Source organism: Lontra canadensis, unplaced genomic scaffold (assembly GCF_010015895.1).
Source record: "Lontra canadensis isolate GAN:19392208 unplaced genomic scaffold, GSC_riverotter_1.0 scaffold25, whole genome shotgun sequence".
NCBI lineage: Eukaryota > Metazoa > Chordata > Mammalia > Carnivora > Mustelidae > Lontra > Lontra canadensis.
The window spans coordinates 8,331,217-8,344,660 of record NW_022631019.1 but is presented as its reverse complement, the minus strand read 5'-3'; the positions used below and the strand labels follow the sequence as shown (position 1 = coordinate 8,344,660).

General features: G+C 52.7%; 3 protein-coding genes across 3 annotated transcripts in view; 2 read left to right on the top strand and 1 right to left on the bottom strand.

Moving 5' to 3' along the window:
- Positions 1–277: 277 nt before the first annotated feature.
- On the top strand, positions 278–1,858 carry NPPB (natriuretic peptide B). The gene is made up of 3 exons (XM_032864050.1): positions 278–543; positions 780–1,035; positions 1,597–1,858. The coding sequence occupies exons 1-3, from the start codon at positions 427–429 to the stop codon at positions 1,611–1,613; spliced, it is 390 nt and encodes a 129-aa protein (XP_032719941.1). The 5' UTR covers positions 278–426; the 3' UTR covers positions 1,614–1,858.
- An 8,825-nt stretch (positions 1,859–10,683) lies between these two features.
- On the top strand, positions 10,684–12,218 carry NPPA (natriuretic peptide A). The gene is made up of 3 exons (XM_032863426.1): positions 10,684–10,977; positions 11,079–11,405; positions 12,160–12,218. Exons 1-3 carry the CDS (start codon positions 10,858–10,860, stop codon positions 12,169–12,171), a joined length of 459 nt encoding a protein of 152 aa, XP_032719317.1. The 5' UTR covers positions 10,684–10,857; the 3' UTR covers positions 12,172–12,218.
- Positions 12,219–12,548: 330 nt separating this feature from the next.
- CLCN6 (chloride voltage-gated channel 6) overlaps positions 12,549–13,444 on the bottom strand; it is a 32,554-nt gene continuing 31,658 nt past the window's right edge. The window contains exon 24 of the transcript XR_004383333.1: positions 12,549–12,565. The gene's annotated coding sequence lies outside the window, so the exon portion shown is untranslated. The remainder of the gene's footprint in view (positions 12,566–13,444) is intronic.

The window sequence follows — 13,444 nt, the reverse complement described above, 5'->3', positions numbered from 1 at the left end:
CCCGCACTTGCGTCGAGCCGCGGAACGCTGGAGTTGTCTCTGCGCTCTCCAGGAATGGTTGGGGATGGGTAGGAAAGGCCCCAGGAGTGTTGCAGGAAAAGAGGAAGCAGGAGGCGAAGGACCTGTTGATGTCTCCCGCGCGCTCCCGCCCCCCGGCCAGGCCCATTTCTATACAAGGCCTGCGCTCCCCAGCCTCCAGCCCCGGCGAGTATGGTCGCACGCGCGGAGGGGCGCATTCCCCCGCCCTGAGCTCAGCGGGCCGGAATGCGGCCGATAAATCAGAGATAAACCCAGGGGCGGGATAAAAGGCCGACGTTGGCGAAGGATCCAGGAGAGCGCCCGCGGGACCCGAAGAGGTGAGACGTGACCTGGGACGAAGCGCAGCAGCGGCGGCGACAGTCTCTTTCTCCACTTCTCTCCAGCGACATGCACCCCCAGACTGCGCTGCTCCGGGCCCTCCCGCTCGTTTTGTTCTTGCTACTAGGAGGTCGTTCCCACCCGCTGGGTGGGCCTGGCCCCGCCTCCCAGCCGTCCGCAATGCAGGTGAGCTCGGCAGCCTGCCTAAGGCCACGGTGTGTAGCGGGAGTTCAGGGGTCCTTAGCTACTGTCCCAAGAGGTCCTCAGTTTACCCTGGGAAGTAGCGATAAGGGAATCAGAAAGTGACGAGAATGGGTGCCAGAACTCCATACCCAAGGCGGTTGGTTCACTTGGGTGCCGGTGAGGGCGGGTCTGCCCAGGTGCCTGTTACCTGAGGCTCAGGCTATCCCCACCCATTGCAGGAGCTGCTGGACCACCTGCGGGACACAGTTTCAGAGCTACAGGCCAAGCAGATGGCCCTGGGACCTTTCCAGCAGGACCACAGCCCCACAGAAGCCTGGGAGACCCAGGAGCAACCACCTGTCAGGGCCCTTGGGCCCAGTGACAATGTCCTCCAGGCCCTGAGAAGACTACGCAGCCCCAAGATGATGCACAAGTCAGGGTGCTTTGGCCGGAGGCTGGACCGGATCGGCTCCCTCAGTGGCCTGGGCTGTAATGGTAAATTCCCCTCCCTGCCTCCTTGGGTCACCCTCCCCCATACCTGTGGGTTTCACCACTGGAGACATTTTGGGGTTTGCTCTCTCCAGCGACCACACTGAGAAAAGGACACCTGGACGCTACTCTTTCCTGCTGACAGTCCTTAGGGCCATGGAGTGTCTTTCTGGAAATATTAAATGTGGACATCATTGAGTCCCAACCCCCCTTCTAGCCACCTCCTGCCTCTCTTACCAAAAGGGGCAGAACCACCTTAGGATGGAATCCTGTCATTGTCTGGCAGCCTCTCCTTGGAGCAGAAAGAGTCCTAAGCATTTTCCTCCTGGCTTCCCCTAACCTGTCTATAGCTTCAGAGGCAGAGGTCAGGATCACCAGGGTGACGATGATTCCCAGTTTACAGATGAGGAGACTGAGGTCCAGAGAGAGGGATTATTCCAAAGCCTCAAACATCCAGATCAGCTGGGGATGGGGGATGGTGGCAGGGATGGCCCCTGGGGCGGAGAAGATCAGATCCTGCCTCACTCTCCCCCTGATGCCATCATCACCCTTTCTCTCTTCCCACAGTGCTGAGAAGGAATTAAGAGGAAGCCCTGGCTGCAGACACCTGCATCTGACTCTTCAAAGGCCCCCTGAGCCCTTTGAGGCAATTTGTATTTATTTGTATTTATTTATTTATTTATTTCAATCATTTTATGTAAGACGGTTCTGACCTCCGAGCACAAATTTTCCATGGTGAAATAAAGCCAACATTATAGGTTCTTTTGAAACTGATTTGTCCCAGTGCATTGAGTAATAAATCATTTAAAAAACAAGAACTAGGGGCACCTGGGTGGCTCAGTGGGTTAAGCCTCTGCCTTCGGCTCGGGTCATGATCTCGGGATCCTGGGATCGAGCCCCACGTTGGTCTTTCCGCTTAGCGGGGAGTCTGTTTCCACCTCTCTCTCTGCCTGCCTCTCTGCCTACTTGTGATCTCTCTGTCTCTCTGTGTCAAATAAATAAACTAAATCTTTAAAAAATAATTTAAAAATAAAAAAATAAGAACTAAAAAACAAAAAACCAAAAAACCCAAACCTTTTGTTTTCATGAAGATTCCAAAAGTGTCTTAATGGTAGGGTGGGGAGATGGCATCAGGACTGGTCAAGCAGGGTTGGGGGAGCCTCTCTTCTCTTGAACGGTTTTTCATGTTCTGAAATGTCTATAAATACCTCAAGCATTCAAGACACGTTACAGAAACTGCCTTTTCAAAGCTGGTAGTTGCTCCCTGGGAGTGGAAATGGGCCTTGATACATTTGTGCAAACGAGGGTGTGTGTCAGTGTCTGCTTCCTAGTTTTCCCTCTGCCTGGAATTCTGCCATTAGAGGTGTTCTCTCTTGGTGATGGCTGTTTCCAGGAGGTCTGAGCTAAAATCTCAAAGATTAGGGGCGGTGTGTGTGTGTGTGTGTGTGTGTGTGTGTGTGAGTGAAAGAGAGAGAGAGAGAGAGAGGCTTGCATACATCTCTAAATGCGGATGAGCCCTCCTTTCTGCCTCAAACCTCAGCTTCCAACATTTAATTCGTGATGTCTCCCTGTCAAGACCTTTAAAACTCAGAGTTTAATAGCATTTTCATTTCCCAAGCCCAGAAGTTTAGAAGTGTCTGGCAACAGGCCCACCATTTTAGGGTGCCCCTCTTCTGGGGGATCAACATCTTCACTTCCTCTCTGCCTCAGAGAGAGGAACCTCTCATGCTAGGGCAGAAAGGGGGACACCCACCAGAGTCCTACTGTGTTGTTTTATTCAGCAGGGATTCCTATGGGGGTCCCTGCCCTATACTCTATGGGCCCCCCTTCCCCATGCATCCTGTGTCCCAGACATCCCGGGTCACACCCCACGGCTTTCAGGCCTCTCCAGACCTCAGTTCATGCAGTCAGTCCCTTTTGCCCAGGATGCCTTTTACGATCCTAAATCTGCAGAAGGGACAGGACTGTTCTTATCCCCACTTGATGGATGAGAAAACTGAGACCCAGAAATCCAAAGCCCCTTAGTTGGCAGGATGTGGCCGAGAACGCCAGCCCTGTGACGTGGGCAGAGAGACAAGTGACTCTTGACCCTGTGCTCTCTCCCTTGCTCCTGGCCTTGAACTTCTCTCTCCTAACCTTCCTGCTGTTCTCAGCCAGTATTTCTTTGAGGGAGGGGAACTGCAAGTGGGCTGGGCTTTGTGTAGTTCTCATCGACTCAATGTGGGCCGGAGGTTAGGGATAGCCACTGACATCAATTAAGATTTTCTCTCTCTTTTTTAAAGAAGATTTTTATTTATTTATTTGACAGAGAGATCACAAGGAGGCAAAGAGGCAGATGGGGGCGGGGTGGGGGGAAGCAGTCTCCTCGCTGAGCAGAGAGCCCGATGTGGGGCTCGATCCCAGGACCCTGAGACGATGACCAGAGCCAAAGGCAGAGGCTTAACCCACTGAGCCACCCAGGCACTCCATCAATTAAGATTTCTTAAATGAGGCTTAGGAGTGAGATCCTTTCTAATAAAATCGTGAGCCATCTTTGCCTCGCATGTCTGACCCGGGGAGGGCAATGAGGACTCAGTGTAGTGAGCTTTCATCAGGGCCTCATTAGGCTCCTGGTACAGGTCTGTTAACTTGTGTAGTCCTTACAACAAATCTACGAAGAACTCTCATTATCCCCCATTTTAACAGAAGGGAAACTGAGGCACGGGGATGTGTTAACTTGCTCAAGATCATTCAGTTAGCAAGTGGCAGAGCCAGGCTTCAAGGCTACAGAACCTGGTTTAGCACGCAGGTCCCTAACCACAGCACCCCCTGTCCCCTCCCAAGTCAGTGAATCAGGCTTGCTGGTGGGAGGGAGAATTGCCCTCCTAATGGCATCACTCAGTTCAATTGTCTGTTGGCAACCTCTTCCCTCTGCTCAGGTGATGAAGGCAGACGTCTCCCAGAGCACCCACTCCCCACATCCAGCCAGCACTCCAGAATTCTTCCCGGTGAGTCTGGCTCGTCCCTATGTAGGGCTCAGGTGGTAGAGTCTGTATGTGGGATACATCTGTTTCTTGGACCTTTTCCCCAAGCAAAAGTCTGGGAAGGAGGACTCCAGAGAGACGACGTGCAAGGGAGCCAGATATATCTGCAGGAGGATGGGTATGGGCAGCCCAACGTACCCCACGGAGCCACATCCATTGAGCTCCCCATTGTTCTGTGTTCGCAGGAAGCAGGGCACACATGCTCTGTCTACAGATGCCCTTTAAACCCTGCCTTCCCTAACCTGTGACCCTGGCCCCTCCAAATGTTCCCCAACATAACTGTAGCCATGGCCTTAAGTTCCCTGACTTCCCTACTATCAACGTTGCCCAACGAAGCTGCCAGATTATGTCTCTCCATAAATGCTTGTCACTATAATCTTCCCAGAAACAAGTGCTGGTGATCATAGAGGCAGGAGGCCTGAGACCCAAGGCTTTGGAGCTGGAGAGAATTTCAGTAGAGGGTGGACGAGCTTTGCTGGGTGCCAAGTGTGGAGGTTACAAAATTCAGGACAACACTGGGACTGAATGCTTCCTTTCGTGCCACCGACTGTGCACCTGTGACTCTCAAGGGCTCAATGCTGAGTCCTCCATTCCTCTTGTGGCAGCTTTGACCCTTCTGAGAATCTGTGGCAGGAAAAAAGAATGTATTTCTCCTGCGGGGCCAGATCTGAACAGAATCAGACTTGACCACCTGTCTTTGCTCGTGTGGCAGCTCTAAGCCTTCCATCTTGGCCTCGGGAGGACTTTTCAGGCAGTCCCCTTAGCTTCGACAACCAGTCCTATTTCCCTAGGTGACCCATTCTCCCATCGGCACGGGAGCCAGCCCCGTGCACCTGCCTGGGTGTTCTGGAACATTTCCACAACCAAACTCCGGACCTGCCCTGGGACCCTGGCTCCCACTCTCACGTGGATAGTCTCCTGTCCTTTGCCTGCTTCTATCCAGCAGCACTGTGCTTTTCTGCCCAGTGATTTTCTCTGGCAGCCCCAGCCCTCTTGGCTCTCATCGGGGCAGGCAGGCAGTGCTTGGGGACTTGACAACAACCAGGAGCCGCACTCAACCATCATCTGGCAGCGGGCGGCACTCAAAGACACCAGCACTGTTGATTCACAGGTGGCATGCATCTTACACGTGTTCTCAGAGTGCAGGGACAGGGGACGGAGCTCCGCTTGGCCGTGGTGGTCACTGACTTCCTTCTTTTCTTAGTCACATCCTCATTCTGCCGATGTTTCCTGGGATTGTGTCCGAAGGAAACTCCTTGTGCTCGGGTCCTTCTCTCAGGTTCAGGAGAACCTAAACTAAGAAACTCCCAGACGGTTAAAGCTTCTCCTGGGACTCCGCCTCAACAATTAGAGCCCCAGGAATCTGCCTGGACTCTGTTCTCTGGCTGAACCACCCAGGCGGGCGCCGTGTCCACTCCACCTCGTCCCTGGCATCTCCTACACACAATCCTTCACTTCCGTTCCTGGTTTATGCCCTCACCACTCCCGCTGACATCCGCTCATCAGCTTTCTAACCGGCCTCTCCACTCATCTGGTTCTTCCTGCATCAAGGGAGAGCCCTGAACCTTCATGTTCCAGCCAGAGGGTGACTCCTCCTTCCCGTGAAGACCCTAGGGAGGGCAGGGCGCAGTGGCAGGCTCTCAGGTATGTGCCTTGGAGGGGTGGGTGGGTAAGAGAGGGACTGAAGGCAAACTCTTTGATGCAATCATTCAGAAATTTTTTAAAAAGATTTTATTTATTTATTTGACAGACAGAGATCACAAGCAGGCAGAGAGGCAGGCAGAGAGAGAGGAGGAAGCAGGCTCCCCGCTGAGCAGAGAGCCCGATGGGGGGCTTGATCCCAAGACCTTGAGATCATGACCTGAGCTGAAGACAGAAGCTTTAACCCACTGAGCCACCCAGGCGCCCCCAGAAATTTTTTTCTAATCAGGGTGTGTCCATGCTGGCTTGGTGCTGGACTAGCACAACCGTGGAGTTTGGCTGCGGACAAGTGCACTGCCTCATACTTGGCCTGTATCTCTGGCTTCCCAGAAAATGCAGCAATGGCTGCATTGGATGCATTCGCAAGGGCTGACCTGGTCCTCATAGCTGCCATCTGACCCTCCTCTCTGCCTCCATGTACCACCCATCCCCGTCCCACGACAGGTGGGATTCACTGGCAAGGAGAGGTTGCCAAGGCAGTTCATGAGTGGATGGAATCTCAGCTTTCCCCATCCACCACCTAAGGGAGCTGGGTAATGCAGCCCAGAGGGAAGGGGAGTTCATGGCCTTGGGGCAGGATTGTGGTGAGGGGGGGCTTGGCACTTGACCAGTGAGAGACAGGACTTAGCAAGGACCCCACAGACAAAGTGTCTGTTATGGATTGTGTTCTGTCTAACCAAAAGATATGTTGAAGTCCTAAACCCCCATAACCTCAGAATGTGACCCTATTGGGAAACAGTCTCACTGTAGAAGGAATGAGTTAAGATGAGGTCTGATTGGTGTGGGGCAGCTCCTAATTTAATATGACTGGTGTCCTTATAGGAAGAGGAAAGAGAAACACAGTGAGGGAGGAAGGCCATGTGACGAGAGAGGCTGAGATTGGGGTGCTGTGTCTACAAGGCAAGGAGTGCCAATGAGCGCCGTCAGGTGCCAAAAGCCAGACAAGGCAAGGACATCTCCGCCCTACAGGGGTCAGAGGGAACATGGCCTCGATGACACCTTCATTCCAGACTTCTGGCCTCCAGAGCTCTGAGGCTCCCCATCTCCTGGTACCTGTGCCCTTGGGATGTCCCTTCCAGGACAAGGAGGTTGTGAAGAGCTTACATAATCTCTCTCTGGACCCGAGGAAGTCAGCTGCATTTCTCTGGAGAGGCCCACGTGGCAAGGAACTGACCTCCAGCCAACGGTTGTCAAGGAGCTGTGGTCTCTCAGCTGACACAGGAGTGAATTTGAAAGCAGATCCTCCAGCCAAGCCCTGAGCCGATGGCAGCCCCAGCTAATGTCTTAACTGGAGCCTCCAGGAGCCCTGAACAAGGGACCCCAGCTGGGGAGGGCCAGATTCCTGACCCACGGAAACTGTTTGGTAAAAGATGTGCCTTGTTTCAAGTTGCTAAGGTTCGGGGTCATTTGTTACACAGCCGTAGTTAAATAATATACGCCGTCTCATTTTTCTTTTCCCCTCGCTCCTTCTTCCCTTGAACGGAACTGCCCCCACGCCCATAAAGCTTTAGCAACTGGACTTTTGTCTTGGGCCTTGCTTTCTAGGGAAGCTGTTGCCAACTTCCAGGGCCAGGGACTTCCAACTTGAACCAAAGAAACAGAACATCATTTTTTTTTTAATTTTTATTTATTTATTTGACAGAGAGAGAGAGAGAGAGAGCACAAGCTGGGGGAGTGACATGCAGAGGGAGAGGGAGAAACAAACTCCTTGCTGAGCAGAGAGCCTGACATGGGGCTCAATCCCAGGACCCTGGGATCATGACCTGAGCTGAAGGCAGACGCTTAACCGACTGAGCCATGTAGGCGCCCCCAGAACATCATTTTCAAAATCAGAAATAACCATCTCCAAATGTGCGTCAGGGTCTTACCAATTTCTCCCAACTGGGGCTTCTGGGTTAGACCATTTGTGTCCGACAGAATCATACCATGGACACCAAGGGTTTCTCATACCGATTTTGGACTTGTGTTGCATTGCTGGGACCGAAGCCGCCCGCAGCATCCCCACAGAGGATCCTAAAACGGAAACGCTGAGGTGGAAACCAGAGAAGCCGCAGTTCTGGATTCTCCCACCCATCTGCGACGATCCTTCCGACATATGACTAAGACAACTTCTTTCCAGTGATCAGGAAATAAGGGCTTTTGATTTTTTGGTTAGTGGGAGAGGTGGGGGTGGGGGGTGGATCTGGTTTTCTGTGCCTTTTGCTTTTCTTCTGTTTCACTCCTCCAGGCTCACTTCTAAGCACCGTGTTAAAGATCGACTCCTCCACATACACACCCCCTCCCGCCTCCCCCCGGGTTGAGCAGGGACATGGGAAAGAAGGGAAATTTACATCAAGCCATTTTCTGTTTTAGGCACAAATCAAGGCTTTGCTGGGATTGAGGTAATAAGTGTATCTGAGACCTGTGTTCCCACTAAGTCTCGTCAGGGTAGGAGGGAGTGTTGGTTCTATGGGAAGTCCTCTGGGCAGCAAAACTGAATATTCTTTCTCTTGCCACTCCCCTTCCACAAACAAACAACAACAACAACAACAACAACAACAAACCCCCCCCTCCAAAAAACAAAACCCAAACGAAACTGAACAAAAACTTCTGGCTTGTAGAAGAGACTCAGACACTAACGCCCTGCTCCAGTTTCGGTCTGGAAGACGGACAGTGACTTTCATAAAAGGAGCTGGGAAAATTCTGCAATTCTCTTCCTGGACCCTAGTGCAGCATTTCTGCTGGTCCTTGGGCCACTGACAGACTTCAGAAGTGGCTCAGGACAGAGGAGCAGCACCAGCCCTCTGGGGCCGAGCCACCTGCCACGATGCCCTTCCGGTAGCCGCTGCCTGTCTGAAAGGGCATCTCCAGGAGACAGGCCGCGTGACGCACACAGCAAGGAGCATCGGTTCCCCCAGTGTGGCTGCTCACTGAATCCTCTTTGCTAATAATAACCCCCGCCAACGCCAACACCAACGCCAACGGAGCGATTAAGCTGTGAGCACATTCCAGGGGCTCATCAGGATACGAGGGGTTTTACCCCCAGAGTTCGTATTCAGGGTTGCGCCCACTTGGGATTTTAGGTTGGGTTCAGCTGACCCAGGTAAGGTTACTGGAGAGGGCTCCTTTCTCCTTAGGTCTTAGACTAAAACCACCCCGAACACCTCTCGCGACCTCCGGCCACGTACTGCCCCGATTTCTTGTCCTCCCGCAGAGCAGCCTCTCTACCTGATCGGCCAGGGAGTGCTCGCAGCCGGGGAGGGGTCAGCTCAGGGCAGACCTGGGCATCCCACACGCATTTCCTGAGTCCCATGGAGTATATCAAAACATGTCAGGTGTGCCAACAGGTCGTGGGGCTTGGAGGACCCCTTCCTTGAGGTAGTCTACACACACACACACACACACACACACACACACACTTGCCAAGGGAGTGGGAGGGGGAAGGAGCTGTTCAGAGGCCGCCTGGGAGAGTGGGGGCAGGGGACTATTCAATCAGGAACTGCACTGAGAGGGCTGGTAAGGGACCATCATGCTAAGTGACAGCGACTGCATCTGAAGGATGGTCGGGAATATGGGCATTGGCGTCAGACCCGGGGTTCAAGTCCTGGCTGTGTGGCTTAGGAGCCCAATGACCTTGGTTGGGCAAGTGATGTAACCTCTGTGGATGGGAGCAATACCACCTGCCTCGTGCGGCGGCCAGGACAATTAGGTCATGCACACAAAGCTTTCGGTAGAGTTTCTGGCCCATTACAGTTGGTCAATAAAGGCAACCGTGAGCGCCATCCTGCAACTAGGCAGCGCGCCACAACACGTTCACGCATTAGTCGCTCACCTGACAACCTGGAGAGGTGGGTAGAGCAGGTTTTTACAAATGGGGGCAAGAAGGTGGTGACGATGTGTGTAACTTGGTTTGCGTGGGGCTGCAGCGAGGTCTCTTGACCCTTCGAATACTGTGGCCACCCCCCAGTACATGTGTATCATATAACAGGCTAGCACGGACTGCTGAGCTTATGGGACGGGGGATATGCGTTAAATGTGGACAGCCGTGCCCCCTGTGATTTCTCCCTGGCAACCAGGAAAACGGAGGCCTTGGTGGCTCATCACTCGCCTGGTCTCGCAGGAGTTCCATGGATAGTGTTAAGGGGAACCGTGTGCCACCCTCACGTCCCCCTCACTCCGTCGGCCAACTCGCCCAAGGACTTTTCCTGGGAGGGTTGGGGGGTTTAGAAGCTTCAAATCCAGAGTCTGAGTTTCTACAAGCAGCAAGGTGACGGAATGAAAATGTTGGCATCTCTAAGTGCCCACCTCCCTCTACACGGTGGAGGGGAAGGAGGAGATGCTTGGCAGAAGGATGGTTCTGTTTCCCAAAACTTCTCTTAGTGTTTACATCCGGGAGTGGAACCCTCGGGACACTCATCCCATTTGGTTCCCGGCTGACTTAATGCTCTAAAAAATAACTCCCTCTTCACCTGACCGCTGAGAGTGACTGCCAGGAGGGAGGCAGCCCAGTTGGAGGGAGAGGGCTGCCCTCATGGCTGATGAGTCAGGTGTGAGGCCAGCTTGAGCATCTGGACTAATTTGTCCCGAGCTGCAGGCCGCCTGCCACTTCCTCCCCACCCGCCCTTATTTGGATGCCCTGACAGCTGAGCCGAAAACCAACTGGGGGAGCTGGGCGCCGGCCAACTGTCACCCTCTGTCTCCCTGCCTGGGTCCCGTTGCTGAGGAGAAAGGAGCCCCAGGCATCGCTGTAAGATAACCAAGGACTCTTTTTTGCTCTTCTCACACCTTTGAAGTGGGAACCTCTTGAGGCAAATCAACAAGAATGTGGCTCTTGCAGCCGAGGGTCCGGGGCTGTTAGGGCTGCTCAAGGTGGAGGGGAGTGACAGGCTCTGCCGGACTGATAGCTTTAAAAGGCCATCTTCTGCTGCTCCTCATTCAGCTGCTTTATCGCTGTAAGTGACAGAATGGGGAGGGTTCCGTCCCTCTCGCGCTCTTGGAGAGCTGGGGGGCTATAAAAAGAGGAGGCGCAGGGCAGCTGGGAGACAGAGGCGGACAGAGGCTGAGAGGGGAAAAGAGAGGACAGAGAAGCAAGCCAGCACCAGGCCACTCCTTGAGCGACGGCAGCATGGGCTCCCCCACCGTCACCACCAGCTTCCTCCTCTTCCTGGCATTTCAGCTCCTGGGGCAAATAGGAGCTAACCCCGTGTATGGCTCTGTGTCCAATGCAGACCTGATGGATTTCAAGGTAGGGCCAGGACAGGGGCCCCAGTGTGGGACCAGGGGGCTTTGTGACACTGTGCAGGTCAGTGAGACCTCTCCCTTTCCCTGTGTGTTCCTTTTGTAAAGAATTTGCTGGACCACTTGGAGGACAAGATGCCTTTAGAAGAGGAGGTCGTGCCCCAACAAGTACTAAACGAGCAGAATGAGGAAGCTGGGGCGGCTCTCAGCCCCCTCCCTGATGTGCCTCCCTGGACAGGGGAGGTCAACCCAGCCCAGAGAGATGGGGGTGCCCTTGGGCGGAGCCCCTGGGACTCCTCCGATAGATCTGCCCTCCTGAAAAGCAAGCTGAGGGCACTGCTTGCTGCCCCTCGGAGCCTGCGGAGGTCCAGCTGCTTCGGAGGCAGGATGGACAGGATTGGAGCCCAGAGTGGACTGGGCTGCAACAGCTTCCGGGTAAGAGGAGCTGGGAATGGATATGGGATGGGGAGGAAGGAAGTTGTGGTTTCACTGAGACTCAGACCTTGTCAAAGACCACCACCAGAGCATGCCTCCTGCAGTAAAGAGAACAGAGTAAAGTTTACTTCCTTTGAAATGTTTGTCTCAAGTTGGGCCAATGACGTCATGCTCAGCTATAGGCTGCCAAGGACATGCCAAGGGGAAAAAAGTTACTGCCACGAGCATTGGGAACTTAAAATGTTCATGGGGCCAAGTCCCCCTCATTCTGTTGATTGGGAGCTCATGTTTCTCCCCAGAAGTGTCAGATCCCAAAGAATTAAATGATAACGAGCAAGGCTGGGGCAACTGGGTGGCTCAGTTGGTTCAGCATCCGACTCTTGGTTCCAGCCCTGGTCAAGATCTCATAGGTTGTGGGATCAAGCCCTGAGTTGAGCTCCACACTCAGTGGGGAGTCTGCTTGAGATTTTCTCCCTCTGCACCTCCCCTCACTCACCGGCACGTGCATGCCTGCTCTCTCTCAATAAATACATAAATAAATCTTTAAAAAAGAAATAAAAACCAAAAACAAAAGAAAGTAAATGACCAGAGTTGATTTATGACTTCTAATGAACAACTTGTGTCCCAGTTTATGAAAGTTCCAGGATTGTCAGGCTGGAATGGGAGCTGGTGGGAGGTGAGCACACTCCTGTGAAGTTGACTTTTCTAATAGGACCACGTCACCAAGACAAATTTGTCTCTGTTCTCTTTGTAGTACCGAAGATAACGGCCAGGGAGGAAAAGGCGGGCCAGGCCCCGGGGGCAAATTTCAAGAGACCCTCATCCCTTGGGGTCTTTCACTCAACTTTGTCACATCTCATTGCCATCAAATCGAGCCGTGACGAGCACCATATTCAAGCTGCAGCCTCTTGTCAACGTTTCTCACATTTTATGCTAAATGTAGATAAAGTGGTTTAATTGTGGCTTCCCCACCTCTCCCATCTCATGCACTTAATTTTAGGATAGACACTCACCTGTTACGAAAGCGGATTGAAAGTGAATAAATTTCAGCACCACGGACAGAAGCCAAAGGTTTGGTTGGCGTGATTTCTTTCTTTTTCTCAGCCTAATAACCCGGTTTTCCTTTTGTGGCAGAGAAGAAGACTGTTTCTTTCTCCTTCCTTTTAAACATAATAAGATTTATTTTGGGTTGCAGTTTTGGGTTCACAGCCAAATTAAGCAGAAAGTACAGAGATCTCCCATAGACCCCCTGCCTGCACACACGCAGAGCCTCCCCCACAAGCAACAGCCCCCAGATTGGTGCCTTTGTTAAGCAAAGTGAAGAAAGAGATGTTTGCTTTGTTGACAAACTGCCTTTTGGGTACTTAGACTTAATTAAAAGGTAGCCACCAGCTTTTTCTAATTCTGGTCCCAGGTACTTGGATGGGTGAAGGGTAGGGTGGGGGCGGTGGAGGGGACTGGAGAAGATGCCATTTCTTTGTATCTGCTTCTAAGGAGCAGAGAATGCCAGGCACCAAGTTCACCCACAACAGGGAGCCATGCTCTACACATCCCCTCTCCACGTCAGAATCTGACATTCCTCCAACCCCCTCCCCCTCTGGTCACCGACATGCTCACTTTTCCGGCCCTTATTTATCCTGTCCCTTCCTCTTGTAATGCCATTTATCCAGTTCTCCCGAGAACATTCTACACAATCAAGGCTCATGGACAATGCAAATTCGTCCCTGAAGCTGTCCCTGATACCACGTGCTCGATATGAACTGAGCTCGGCACCGGTGGCGTTTTGTGTATAACAATTATAATATGACGCAATTTGCCTTGGTAGATGGTCATTTCTCTGTCCCTGGATTGTAAACTCCTTGAAGGTCAATGCCTGTTCAGCACCACTGCAGGACATGGCCTAGTCCGTGCTTTCTAACGTCAGCCCAATTGTCTTAGTCTTGTATAGAAATCAGGAAAAGGGGGAGTAAATAGTCATTCACTCTTTATAGGAGGAGGGGAGGCCAGAAATGAGTTGACAGGGAGTGGAGCGGGGAGGG

Bases quoted from the DNA above. Each gene is read 5' to 3' on its own strand.
- NPPB (XM_032864050.1), top strand. From the start codon at position 427: ATGCACCCCCAGACTGCGCTGCTCCGGGCCCTCCCGCTCGTTTTGTTC. The intron at 544-779 runs GTGAGCTCGGCA...CACCCATTGCAG, and splicing joins CCCAGCCGTCCGCAATGCAG to GAGCTGCTGGACCACCTGCG.
- NPPA (XM_032863426.1), top strand. From the start codon at position 10,858: ATGGGCTCCCCCACCGTCACCACCAGCTTCCTCCTCTTCCTGGCATTT. The intron at 10,978-11,078 runs GTAGGGCCAGGA...CCTTTTGTAAAG, and splicing joins CAGACCTGATGGATTTCAAG to AATTTGCTGGACCACTTGGA.